Source organism: Eucyclogobius newberryi, unplaced genomic scaffold, assembly GCF_026437365.1.
Source record: "Eucyclogobius newberryi isolate DKJ021-1_F unplaced genomic scaffold, fEucNew1.0.hap1 SCAF_4, whole genome shotgun sequence".
NCBI lineage: Eukaryota > Metazoa > Chordata > Actinopteri > Gobiiformes > Gobiidae > Eucyclogobius > Eucyclogobius newberryi.
In genome coordinates, this window is record NW_027316056.1 from 9,666,853 (window position 1) to 9,680,864 (window position 14,012).

General features: G+C 44.2%; 1 protein-coding gene across 1 annotated transcript; it reads right to left on the reverse strand.

Annotated features, from left to right (window-relative positions):
* Window positions 1–4,090: 4,090 nt before the first annotated feature.
* Window positions 4,091–9,004, reverse strand: LOC140377914 (cell division control protein 42 homolog). The gene is made up of 4 exons (XM_072463528.1): window positions 8,665–9,004; window positions 7,428–7,486; window positions 7,305–7,334; window positions 4,091–4,714 (listed from the first exon to the last, which is right to left on the reverse strand). Exons 1-4 carry the CDS (start codon window positions 8,933–8,935, stop codon window positions 4,190–4,192), a joined length of 885 nt encoding a protein of 294 aa, XP_072319629.1. The 5' UTR covers window positions 8,936–9,004; the 3' UTR covers window positions 4,091–4,189.
* Window positions 9,005–14,012: the final 5,008 nt, after the last annotated feature.

Genomic DNA, 14,012 nt, shown 5'->3' on the forward strand with positions numbered 1-14,012 from the left:
GTCACCTGTCCTGTCCTGCAGGTGCATTCAGGCGCTGTGTGTGTCAGACTAGTCCTGCAGTCACCTGTCCTGTCCTGCAGGTGCACTCAGGCGCTGCGTATGTCAGACAATGTCCTGCAGTCACCTGTCCTGTCCTGCAGGTGCATTCAGGCGCTGCGTGTGTCAGACTACGTCCTGCAGTCACCTGTCCTGTCCTGCAGGTGCATTCAGGTGCTGTGTGTGTCAGATTATGTCCTGCAGTCACCTGTCCTGTCCTGCAGGTGCATTCAGGTGCTGTGTGTGTCAGATTATGTCCTGCAGTCACCTGTCCTGTCCTGCAGGTGCATTCAGGCGCTGCGTGTGTCAGACTATGTCCTGCAGTCACCTGTCCTGTCCTGCAGGTGCATTCAGGTGCTGTGTGCGTCAGATTATGTCCTGCAGTCACCTGTCCTGTCCTGCAGGTGCACTCGGGCGCTGCGTGTGTCAGACTACGTCCTGCAGTCACCTGTCCTGTCCTGCAGGTGCATTCAGGTGCTGTGTGTGTCAGATTATGTCCTGCAGTCACCTGTCCTGTCCTGCAGGTGCATTCAGGCGCTGCGTGTGTCAGACTACGTTCTGCAGTCACCTGTCCTGTCCTGCAGGTGCATTCAGGCGCTGCGTGTGTCAGACTACGTTCTGCAGTCACCTGTCCTGTCCTGCAGGTGCATTCAGGCGCTGCGTGTGTCAGACTACGTTCTGCAGTCACCTGTCCTGTCCTGCAGGTGCACTCGGGCGCTGCGTGTGTCAGACTAGTCCTGCAGTCACCTGTCCTGTCCTGCAGGTGCATTCAGGCGCTGTGTGTGTCAGACTACGTCCTGCAGTCACCTGTCCTGTCCTGCAGGTGCATTCAGGTGCTGTGTGTGTCAGATTATGTCCTGCAGTCACCTGTCCTGTCCTGCAGGTGCATTCAGGTGCTGTGTGTGTCAGATTATGTCCTGCAGTCACCTGTCCTGTCCTGCAGGTGCACTTGGGCGCTGCGTATGTCAGACAATGTCCTGCAGTCACCTGTCCTGTCCTGCAGGTGCATTCAGGCGCTGTGTGCGTCAGACTACGTTCTGCAGTCACCTGTCCTGTCCTGCAGGTGCATTCAGGCGCTGCGTGTGTCAGACTACGTTCTGCAGTCACCTGTCCTGTCCTGCAGGTGCACTCGGGCGCTGCGTGTGTCAGACTAGTCCTGCAGTCACCTGTCCTGTCCTGCAGGTGCATTCAGGTGCTGTGTGTGTCAGATTATGTCCTGCAGTCACCTGTCCTGTCCTGCAGGTGCATTCAGGTGCTGTGTGTGTCAGATTATGTCCTGCAGTCACCTGTCCTGTCCTGCAGGTGCACTTGGGCGCTGCGTATGTCAGACAATGTCCTGCAGTCACCTGTCCTGTCCTGCAGGTGCATTCAGGCGCTGTGTGCGTCAGATTATGTCCTGCAGTCACCTGTCCTGTCCTGCAGGTGCACTCGGGCGCTGCGTGTGTCAGACTACGTCCTGCAGTCACCTGTCCTGTCCTGCAGGTGCATTCAGGTGCTGTGTGTGTCAGATTATGTCCTGCAGTCACCTGTCCTGTCCTGCAGGTGCATTCAGGCGCTGCGTGTGTCAGACTACGTCCTGCAGTCACCTGTCCTGTCCTGCAGGTGCATTCAGGTGCTGTGTGTGTCAGATTATGTCCTGCAGTCACCTGTCCTGTCCTGCAGGTGCATTCAGGCGCTGCGTGTGTCAGACTACGTCCTGCAGTCACCTGTCCTGTCCTGCAGGTGCATTCAGGTGCTGTGTGTGTCAGATTATGTCCTGCAGTCACCTGTCCTGTCCTGCAGGTGCATTCAGGCGCTGCGTGTGTCAGACTACGTCCTGCAGTCACCTGTCCTGTCCTGCAGGTGCATTCAGGTGCTGTGTGTGTCAGATTATGTCCTGCAGTCACCTGTCCTGTCCTGCAGGTGCATTCAGGCGATGCGTGTGTCAGACTACGTTCTGCAGTCACCTGTCCTGTCCTGCAGGTGCATTCAGGCGCTGCGTGTGTCAGACTACGTTCTGCAGTCACCTGTCCTGTCCTGCAGGTGCATTCAGGCGCTGCGTGTGTCAGACTACGTTCTGCAGTCACCTGTCCTGTCCTGCAGGTGCACTCGGGCGCTGCGTGTGTCAGACTAGTCCTGCAGTCACCTGTCCTGTCCTGCAGGTGCATTCAGGCGCTGCGTGTGTCAGACTACGTCCTGCAGTCACCTGTCCTGTCCTGCAGGTGCATTCAGGCGCTGCGTGTGTCAGACTATGTCCTGCAATCACCTGTCCTGTCCTGCAGGTGCATTCAGGCGCTGTGTGCGTCAGACTATGTCCTGCAGTCACCTGTCCTGTCCTGCAGGTGCATTCAGGTGCTGTGTGTGTCAGACTATGTCCTGCAGTCACCTGTCCTGTCCTGCAGGTGCACTTGGGCGCTGCGTGTGTCAGACTATGTCCTGCAGTCACCTGTCCGGTCCTGCAGGTGCACTCGGGCGCTGCGTTGCGGAGGTAAACAGTCTGTAGTTTGTGTTCTGTGGAGTGTTGTGGATGGCCCAAAGGTAATGCCAGTAAAGTTGTGGATCACAGTATTTTCCTGACTGTTGTCATGATGGGCCACTACAGGTGCACTATATTTAACTATTGTGTCTCCCATCTGTTTGTTTCCATAGAGATGTTATTACTCTGCTTGGAGTGTTCCACGGAATGGCATTAAATGTATCCGTTTCCAGGGAGACAAACAGGTGACGCCAAGTGACAGCCGGTCTGAATGCGTTTGGACCCTTCACCGAAGTAGCGCGCCTTTAAGGGAATGCTCAGGTGTAAATGACGCACAATAGTCACTGTCCCTCTGTACTTAAGCCGGATGCCCTCCCTCAGTGTGTGTCACAGGCAGGTGCAGCTCCGTATGTTTTTAATCTTCTCACGTGAGTCTTGAGCTCATCCCATTAACAGCCTGTCAGACACAGGAGAGAGTGTTCAAGTACAAGACTGTATTACAAAATGACACACGCAGAAGTGCTCTGCTTCTGAATTTAGTCCATGAATGTAAAATGATTCTATACATTTCAACTTAAAATATACATATTGCTGGCCCATGACATAATTTTACAGCCATAAACCATAAACTGCCTTAGTCGTCTTGTTCGACTTGTTTGTGCGACATAGACAAATGTTGTAGGCTATAAATCATCTTTTTTACATTTTCCCAACAAACAGCAGCTGATCACTTGGTACATTTACATTTACATAAGAATCTGATAATCACAAAAATCAGATAAACAGTAAAATCATATGACCAGAATATTGAAAACCATAATAATCAGTGAGTGTCCAAATGTTTTTTCAGAGGGCCACAGACAAGACGACAATAAAGTGACTGAGTTCAAAACGTGTAATGTTTAACAGTTAATGTAGGCTTGACTGATCCACCTCGCCTTTAATAAGGATTGTAAACATTAATGTGGCCTGTATCACATCACAGTTTAGTTTTTTTAGGTTATGATCAGAAGTCAAACATCGTACTCAAGTAAAAGTACAAAGTAGAAAGAAATTACTCAAATAAGAGTAACTGTCTGGAACATCTGACTTATTGTTTGAGCGTAATGTAATTGAAAGGGGAACCCATTTAAAAAAACTGATATTTTGAAAGGATAGACACAAAAAAATGTAAATGTTCCATATCTGCCTATTTCTGGGCAGGATTTAGCTCAGAAATCTACACAGACTTGTTTTAGATTGAAAAGGATTAATTTATAATAACTGTTGGTGGAACTTGAGGTTCCTCAGGGGTCTATCTAGGGCCCGTTAATATTTACAACTTAATTTAATTGGCACAAAAAGTTACTCAAGTAACTATAACCGAGTACTACCCACCTCTAATTATGTAGAAGAATATTTCAAATTTTGCAGTAAATATATCAGTGGCTTTTCACACCAAGTACTACCTAAGAAAATATTTGACTCTCCGAGTACCACTGAGACTATTCCAGGTCTAAACTATGGGACTTACACGATTGCTTTACTTGTTCTAAACGAGGACAAACCCAAAAGAGGAAAACATTGTGGAGCCAAATTATCTTGATATTTGAACTGTAGAAGAATCCGCGTACTACTTGAAGGAGCCCCCACCACAGTTTGAGAAACACTGCCCTGGATGACCTGATCCAAATGAGGCCATACTTCGGTCCAGTCTGTTCATAAGAGCTCACAGCTGTGCTCCCCCATCAGGCAGGTGATCTTCTTCCACCACGCCTCGCTCAAGCTCTTCACCTTCTCCGGAGTCTTCCTGCTCAGAGTCAGTTTGAGCGTCTCCGTCCTCGTCGCAGCCTGCTCCTCTTCTTCCTTGTCTCCCTTGCCGCCCACCGCCTCCTGCAGACTGACCAGGATAGCCGTGTCGAACGTGTCCTTGAGGTCCTTCTGCGTCAGGGCGGAGCATTCGCAGAACCCCGCGGCCCCGAGCTCCTGGGCCAGGCGCCGGCCCTCGTCGCTGCCCACCGGACGCTGCCGGTTCTGGGCGAGCTGGATCAGGACCTGGACGTCTTCGCGGAGGTCGACTTGAGTGCCCACTAGGACCAGAGGCGCGCCGGGGCAGTGCAGCCGGATGTCGGGGAGCCAGCGCTGAGTCAGGTTCTGGAAGGAGCAGGGCCGGACCACACTGTAGCACAGGAGGAAGACGTCGGCGTTGCGGTAGCACAGAGGACGAAGGCGCTCCAGTTCTTCCTGAAGGAGAGAGAAAGGGTGTTTTATATATTAAATCGTCGCACTAAAATTGTCAGGGATTCTCCGTAACTGAGCTTTTTACTGTCTTAAAAAACCTGAAAAGGCGAACTAGCAGATTTAAACTGTTATAAGTTATTCCTCACTTCCTCGTGTACTTCCGAGCATCCTAATTATTCACCGCGATGAGTTTTTACTGTCCACAACTGTCAGACATTAGCATGCTAACAGCGCACGTCATGGTTTTCGGAGAATACTTAAATGCAGACTGTAAACAAAGGTCTCATTTTGACCCAAAGAGCTTTTATATCCGTACTAAAGCTAAACTAATTGTGCTCAACTACATGGAAAAACTACATCTGCCTAAAAACATTGGCACAGACAGTGGGGACGCTTTAATACCTTTCTCAAGGACACAACGACAACCATAAGTAGGAACTTTGGATAGATAGGTAAACATCTCGTCCAAATGATCAAATGTATTGCTTTGTCAACAGTTAAAATGCCCGAACCAGTAGAGGACAATAATCCTTGCTCAGTGTTTATTCAATTAACCTGGACACCAACCCCAAGATAATACTCTCCTCAATACAGGCTTCCAGAATTTGTCATCAACTAATTAAATCTATTAAGTACTGTACTTTAAGAAATGTTTTTGAGGATCTGTACTTTACATTTGAAAGACAAATATGTTCTACTCCTCTGCATTTCTAACAAAGACTCAAAGTTACTTTTGTGGAAGAGTTTTACATGTATTTTGTCCCGTTTAAAGCCTCATGACACTCAATCCAGAGACTTTACTCAGTTAGCTGCTCTGAGAGTTGGCTTTATTCTAATTTAGAGGTCATTAAAATATCTGCAGCTTTGTCACACTATTTAGAGCTGTCTTATTCTTGCTTTTGTTCGTGAGGTATGTCGGTGTAATCCCTCATTCATCCAGGAGTATTCCATTATCCTCTATCAGCACAGAAGAAATACTAGTTCAGGACCTCAGAGTGCCGTGCATCTTCATCTTGAAGCCTCTAATCACTCGTTTGAAGACGGTGAGGTGAAGGTTTTAAGCAGGGAGAAAAGATGGTTTGAAAGAGGAGTCAAGGAAGCTATTTTTGTTAAAAAAGAAAGACCTTCTTTAAACAGAAATGGAGGGCTAAGATTCAACCTTCCTGTTATTTATAATGGAATATTGAACCCCTGGAGAGGTAAAGGGCCAGGACAATTATATGCGTATCAGGTACTCAGGGTGGCTGAGCCAGGGTCTCACAAAGACAAAGAGGATACTAATAGCCCATTAAAGGACTGAATAGGCTCGGTAGATACAAAGAGGGTAAGTTTCGGGCCCATTGGGCTCTGCCCAATGGGGCTGGACTTACCACAGAATAGTACAAATATCGGAGTTCTCGACCTAAATTCTGTTATTGACAATGACTCTTGGATGAGAGTCGAAACGTCTAATTTTTCTAACTGAGTCCAGATGACTACAACTGAAGCTTTTTCTACATTTTGTTCGTGAGGTAGAAAAACTGCACAACATATAAGCAAAGAAAATGTTTCCAGTGTACTCATTCTAACCAAACATCTCTTATCTTTGTATCTAATCTGTCCCATCATTTGTACTAGTTTTATAGGCTGAACTGAACAGGTAAGGGATCTTCTCAAAATAGGTTGAAGCTTAAAAGACGACTTTTTTTTTGTCTCTCTCTGGACCCCCTCCCCCCCTCAAAAGAAAAAAAAACAGACTGGCTTCACATAAAATTTTATGCGTTGATAAAATGATAGTAGCTTGATAGACCCTGCTCACCCCTAGTGAACATCCCTGAACATCCTTTGGTATGTTTATATGTAGAAGTTATGAACTCACCAAATAATGTGTTATGTCACCTGTCGCGCATGTTTGTTTACTCAATCCACATGGTCCACGGGCCCTAGGGGCCCCACGGCACATCCCATTCAACCCAAACTGTGAGATGACCACATTGAGATAGTCTCAAGAGGATGAGAGAGTGAGAAACTAATGTTTCTTGTCAAAACCTGTAATTGTCAATTGCCTGTGTTTAGACCTTAGACGTGATGTCAGAATGACAGAAGCAGAACATGTGAGAATCTCACGTCTTCTGTGATTGGCCGAAACCTCATGCGGGTTTGTTTTGTTTCCTTCTTCCGGTCAGTGCGTAGGCACGTTACTAGAGCCAAATCTCTTGATCATTTGCGGCAAAAAAGCTTTTCCAACTTTTCTGCACCAGCCGCATTGGCGCTCCCCGCACTGGCCACGGTGCGCGGTGCTCCCTCGCATGCACCCGCCGTGCTCCCCCGCATGCACCCGCCGTACTCTGCGCACGCACCCACCGTACTCCGCGCACGCACCCGCCGTGCTCACCGTACGCACCCGCCGTGCTTCCCGTACGCACCCGCCGTCTTTTCAGCTTCAACCCATTTTGAGATGATCCCTAAGTAAGTACATTTTATTTCTATAGCACCTTTCACAGACAGAAGTCACAAAGTGCTTCACAAAAAGACAGAATAAAACAATAAAAACACAAAAAACTTACAGTGAGCAATACATATACAACATTATACAAGATAGAAATGTACTTACATTTATGGCGCCATCTACGAGTCCCCACTTCTGCATCAGCAAAGACAAAGACACCAAAGAGGATTACATATGTAGTCAAGGTTTCATTCTTTTAACGTTCATGTTACTGTGCTGGTGTTTTACCTGTCCTGCTGTGTCACAGAGCTGCAGACGCACAGGTTGTCCATCCACCGCCACGATAACTAGAAAAAAGATCCATTAGCTGTTAATATTCACTGTTGTGTTTTATAATTAAAGGTAGAAGTCATGCGGTTCAAACCTTCTTCTCTCAATAACATGGATACACGTCTTCGATACCTTAAGCTACTGTAAAATAATAATAAATAAAGATATAAGTCATCATTGTAAAATAATGTATTGACATTATTAGCAGTTTAGTTTGGATTTGTACACATTCACAGCAAAAGATGCAACTTCCACCTGTCGACCCTGGGCAGGTCGATGGCACGATCCAAAACTGAATCTAAATATAGACATATTTCACATATTTCAAACAAAGAAAATCCCACCCTTAGATCAAGCACTTCTGAAACTGCAGACTTTTCAGGACTCAGAGTTTGTGCCTGATGTCGACCAGCATCTTTCTTTACATCTGGACTCATCACTAATTCATGAAAAGTGTTCTCTATAGTTTAATAACGATCAAAGTCAATCTAAAATAATGGTATGGGCCCCCGTGATGAACCTCACTCCACAGTTTGCCCCAGAAACATTTAGGATGCGCAGACAAATGCAGATTCCAATGAGCCTTTAACCTTGTCACAACAGTGTTTCATCATCATTCATTTACTCAAAGTAGTATTTTGGTTGATTCCTACTTGTTTGTCTAACCCTTTATTGTCCTGCAACTAAGGCTTGCGTGCTTAGTCAATTCCTCTTTTTACCTACCCCCTATCCCCTCCCACATGTGCAATACCCTCATATTCATGTGCAATTACTGTCGTACTCACAAGCAATTAAGGCCATATTCATGTGCATACAACTGATATAGAGTGTGATAAGAGTGTTTTGTTTACTTACTTACCATTATTATTAGTATATTTAGTCTTATGCTAGCTATTTTTATTTTATTTTATTTTATTATTATTTTATTTTTATCTTATCTTTTTATTTTATTTATTTATTCTATCTACTGCGTTGTAACACCGAAATTTCCCCATGTGTGGACAATAAAGGAATATCTTATCTTATCTTCTTATCTTATCCTCTACTTTGTTGTGACTGTTCGAAAAATCAAAAATCCGACTGATACATGTTGGGATCTTAATTTTGTCTCCAAGAAAATGAAGAATGGTGATCTATTTATGATAATAATTAAAAACAAAATAAGTTCAAGGGAAATATGTCTGTAACAACTCACCCGTGAAGTTGTCGAACGCGGTGGGCACGTACTCGGTCGGATACCCGTTGGTGGTGTAGCTCACGACGAGGCTGGTCTTGCCCACGGCCCCGTCTCCCACGATCACGCAGCTCAGTTTGCGCTCCGCCGCCGCGGCACCGGAGAGGCGGCGGAGCGCGTGCGCCGAGAACTCCCGCGCCTTCTGCAGCCGCGACGGGACCAACTCCGGACCGAGGACCGGCTCCGACACGCATCTCGGTTTGACTCTGCCGCCCGCGTCCCGAGGCGACATGGTTTGAACTCAGAATGGTCCAGTTTGTCAATGTTTTGGTGCGTGATTTGTGTCCGCGCAGATGGTCCACGCGCTCTTTACGCACAGATGATGGACATAATATAATATGTGCAAAGAGCTCCAGTCCTGTTCTTCTCAGACCTGCTTCCTTTAAAGACCGGTGTAATAGGCTTAGGACAGCAGCAGAAGTCAGAGTCTTTAGAGTGTTTACTGGATTAAACACTCATTAAGGAGCCCACATTATTTTAAAGTGAAATGGTTGTTCAAAATGGACTGCATAGAGTTAGTTTTAAATGGTGGATGTTGCCGTTTTTGAGATAAAGTGTTCAAATTGAAATGGATGTTATTGTTGTTTTGTTTTTGAAAGATAATTGCATACTTTTAATGTTGATAGCACAATATTGAGATGTTTTATTATTAAAACTTAACTGAAAGTATCCCATCTCTGCAAAACAACTGAATACTATATGCTGAATACTATATGTTGGATACTATATACTCAATACTATATACTGAATATTATATTCTGAATACTATATACTGAATACTATATGTTGGATACTATATACTGAATACTATATGCTTAATACTATATGTTGGATACTATATGCTTAATACTATGTTGGATACTATATACTGAATATTATATACTGAATACTATATGCTTAATACTATATAATACTATATGTTGGATACTATATGCTTAATACTATATGTTGAATACTATATACTGAATACTATATGCTTAATACTATATGCTTAATACTATATGTTGGATACTATATGCTTAATACTATATGTTGGATACTATATACTGAATACTATATACTGAATACTATATGTTGAATACTATATGTTGAATACTATATACTGAATATTATATACTGAATACTATATGTTGGATACTATATACTGAATACTATATACTGAATACTATATGTTGAATACTATATGCTTAATACTATATGCTTAATACTATATGTTGGATACTATATACTGAATAGTATATACAGAATACTATATACTGAATACTATATGTTGGATACTATATACTGAATACTATATGCTCAATACTATATGTTGGATACTATATACTGAATATTATATACTGAATACTATATGTTGGATACTATATACTGAATACTATATACTGAATACTATATGTTGTATACTATATGCTTAATACTATATGCTTAATACTATATGTTGGATACTATATACTGAATAGTATATACTGAATACTATATACTGAATACTATATGTTGGATACTATATGCTCAATACTATATGTTGGATACTATATACTGTGGCCGCTATAGCATACCATCTTTTATGTTCTCTCCTGTGCAAGGCAAATTCAATAACGATTATCATTCATTTAATTGCATTTATTTGTACAGACGAGGGAGAGTGAATAAATGTGTTGAAGAAAGCGGAGTTTAGAGCTGCAGGAAACAAGAGAAGAAGAAGACAAAAGAGGAGATTTATAGAGGCAGTGACTGAGGATAAGTGGAGAAAAGCTTATTCACAATCAGTGATGTGGAATCTGTAATTATTGTATTGAGGACTCACAAAAGAAAATTGAACTGGATTAAAGTTCAGCTCATATAAGTTTCTCCAGTTGACAGATTTAAATCTTTTGCTGCGGACCTGGAGGAGTGAGTGGATTATTACACAGAACTTTAGCTCTCTGGCGCCCTCTCCTGTATCCAAACAGAACACATGTATGTTTAATGTATAATATGTTAATTAGGAAAGTTGCAGCGTGAAATGGGAAGCGAGAGGGTAAAGACATTCAATAAATGGCCAAGGCCAGAAAGCAAACCCTATAAAGCTAGTGGTAACAACACGCGTGTGCAACACCTTAAACCACAGCACCACCGGCAAACACTAGTTTTTAAAATAATCGATTATTTTATAAATATAGACCACAAAAAACAAGACGGAACAAAAAGAAAGAAATCACATCTGAACTAGCAGTGCAACAACCACAGTAAAAAACAAACAAACACAATTTATCTTTTCATGTATCTGTACATGTGCATGAGTGGATGTATGTTTGTATGTGTGGTGTATATACATGTGTATGGATGTTTATATAAGCATGTGTGTATGTGGAATATGCACATGTATGATATAGTCTAAACATTTTTAACAAGCACTCAAGCCTTGAATACAGGACAATGCAGGATTATACAAATGTGCATACATCAACCTAAATACAGTTCTGAGTACACTAATGATAAGGAAGCCATTATGAGTAAACTAATGATAAGGAAGCTGAAGAGGATTAAAGTGAGGAAGGCAGCAGGACCTGATGGCATCAGCCCCAGGCTCCTTAAGTCCTGCGCAGATGAACTGTGTGGAGTTATGGAGCATGTCTTCAACATGAGCCTGAAGCTGAGGGTGGTACCACAGGTCTGGAAGACCTCCTGTCTGGTACCTGTGCCCAAGACACCGCGCGCCAAAGACCTCAACAGCTTCAGGCCAGTGGCTCTCACGTCCCACCTGATGAAGACACTGGAGCGGCTGGTCCTGGACCACCTCCGCTCCACCGTGAGCTCAGCCATGGACCCGCTGCAGTTTGCATATCGGTCTGGCATCGGAGTGGAGGACGCCGTCATCTCCCTGCTGCACCGCTCTCTCTCTCACCTGGAAAAGCCTGGCAGCTCTGTGAGGATTCTGTTCTTCGATCTCTCCAGCGCCTTCAACACCATCCAGCCGCTGCTCCTGAGGGACAAGCTGGAGACGGCTGGTGTGGAGTATGACCTGGCAGAGTGGATCCTGGACTACCTCACAGACCGACCCCAGTTTGTGAGAGCCCGGAACTGTGTGTCTGACACTCGGACCTGCAGTGTGGGGGCGCCCCAGGGCACTGTCCTCGCGCCCTTTCTCTTCACCCTTTACACTGCAGACTTCAGACATGACACGGACAGCTGTGTCCTGCACAAGTTCTCTGATGACTCTGCCATCATCGGACTCATCACGGACGACGATGACGCTGAGTACAGAGGACTGGCGCAGGACTTTGTGGACTGGTGTCACCGGAACCACCTCCTCATCAACGCGGGAAAGACCAAGCAGATGGTGGTGGACTTCCGCAGACACCACCCCACTGCCCCCTCACCAGTGAACATCCAGGGACGGGACATTGAGAGAGTGGACTCATACAAGTACCTGGGTGTTCATCTGAACCACATACTGGACTGGACTCATAACACAGACGCACTGTACAGGAAGAGCCAGAGTCGGCTCTACCTCCTGAGGAGACTCAGGTCTTTTGGAGTGACAGGGCCACTCCTGAAGACCTTCTACGACTCTGTGGTGGCATCAGCCCTCCTGTATGGTGTGGTCTGCTGGAGCAGCAGCATCACAGAGAGGGAGAGGAAGAGGCTGGACAGAGTCATCAAGAAGTCCAGCTCCGTCCTGGGCTGTGCTCTGGACTCGGTGCAGGAGGTGGGGGGCAGGAGGGTCCTGGCTAGATTCACATCTATGCTGGACCATGAGTGTCACCCCCTGCAGGACACTCTGTCCGCTCTGGAGAGCAGCTTCAGTGAGAGACTGATCCACCCTCGATGTGTGAAGGAAAGGTTCCGTAGGTCTTTCCTTCCTGCTGCTGTCAGACTTTATAACAAAAACTGTTAGTACTGAACACTCGCAATACTGACCTAACCTAATACTGATGTGCAATTCTGTCATATGTGCAATTACTGTTGGAATTCATGTGCAATTACTGTGAAATTCATGTGCAATCTATGTGCTGTCGTGACACATATTCATGTGCAATTTCTGTCGTGATCACATGCAATGGTATTTATGTATTTATTTATTTGTCTATGGGAGTTTTTATTTATTTATAGGAGATCTTCTACTGAAAGTGTTTTTCAGACTTCCTATAAGTGATCTGTTCTTCTGTATCTACCTCTGTATCTACCTGCGTTGCACCAATGAAATTTCCCCATGTGGGACAATAAAGGAATATCTTATCTTATCTTATTATAACATGACTAAAATCTCAAAAAGGTTGATTTTGCACAATTTGTCCCCTATAAGCTAAAGATTTGTTAAGCAGAGCAAGCAAATCAGATTTCATGAACACTGTTGCTGGTTTCAGGTGACATTATAACATGGGTTTCAGAATGAAGAGAAAATAGGGCCAGGTGAAACAGGAAGCTGAAACCATGAATAGGCCAACAATATTGATCACAGATGGCAAGAAGCTGAAATGAATATAGTTTAAATGTACATTTCTGTTGTAATATGGCAAGTCATATTAAGAAAAGACCAGATAAAATAAGAAAACTGACCAGGTTCAACATTTATGATTTTTTTCTTTTGGATAGGTCTATTTCTTATTCAACTACAATGTAGTCAATGTATGCGAGTGTGATGTCATCGAAGTATCTTAAAACCTGGAATAGTCTATAATAGATGAGTAACACAGTACAGGGAGGGGTATTGTGTACACTTAATTTAATATGAGCCTATTGGCAGTTGCAGAATGAGCAAGAGGTTGGATATTTTACAAGTGAGTCATATTAAACTAAGAACAGGGTCATGTTTTAGCACAGCGTGACTCAAAACTGATACAAAATCCATGGTTACTCCAACACCATTTCCTTTGAGTGGAGCAAGATACATGTTATGATACCATAATTAACAGAGTGTCATAACCTCACTCACAACATACTTAGTGTTGTGTTAATTATCATTGGCCAGCAGAGGCGCAATGAGTGCCTTCACTTCCTCTTCCGCTTTTATTTTGATGGGACATTTTCCTCTCGTGCCGCATTAGAATTATCATTCTTTAGACTTTATTCTTTAGGCTTTATTCTTTAGACTTAATTTTTTTTTACTTTATTCTTTAGACTTTATTCTTTCTGCCACAACTCTGGTATTTTTGACCCCTGAACATCGAGGAAAAGTCACAGGTCACCGAGGCTCTCTCGCTTTCTCCCTGCTCAGGTCTGCGTTCAGCACAATCTTGCAATTTGTCAGGACAAACTACTATTTGAATCGCAAACTACGCAATCATCAACGGTGAATTACTGAGCTTCGTTTACTTCCATTTTACCAC

Bases quoted from the DNA above. Each gene is read 5' to 3' on its own strand.
- LOC140377914 (XM_072463528.1), bottom strand. From the start codon at position 8,935: ATGTCGCCTCGGGACGCGGGCGGCAGAGTCAAACCGAGATGCGTGTCG. The intron at 7,487-8,664 runs GTGAGTTGTTAC...TCTTTTTTCTAG, and splicing joins CGCGTTCGACAACTTCACGG to TTATCGTGGCGGTGGATGGA. The intron at 7,335-7,427 runs GTAAAACACCAG...TTGCTGATGCAG, and splicing joins TCTGTGACACAGCAGGACAG to AAGTGGGGACTCGTAGATGG.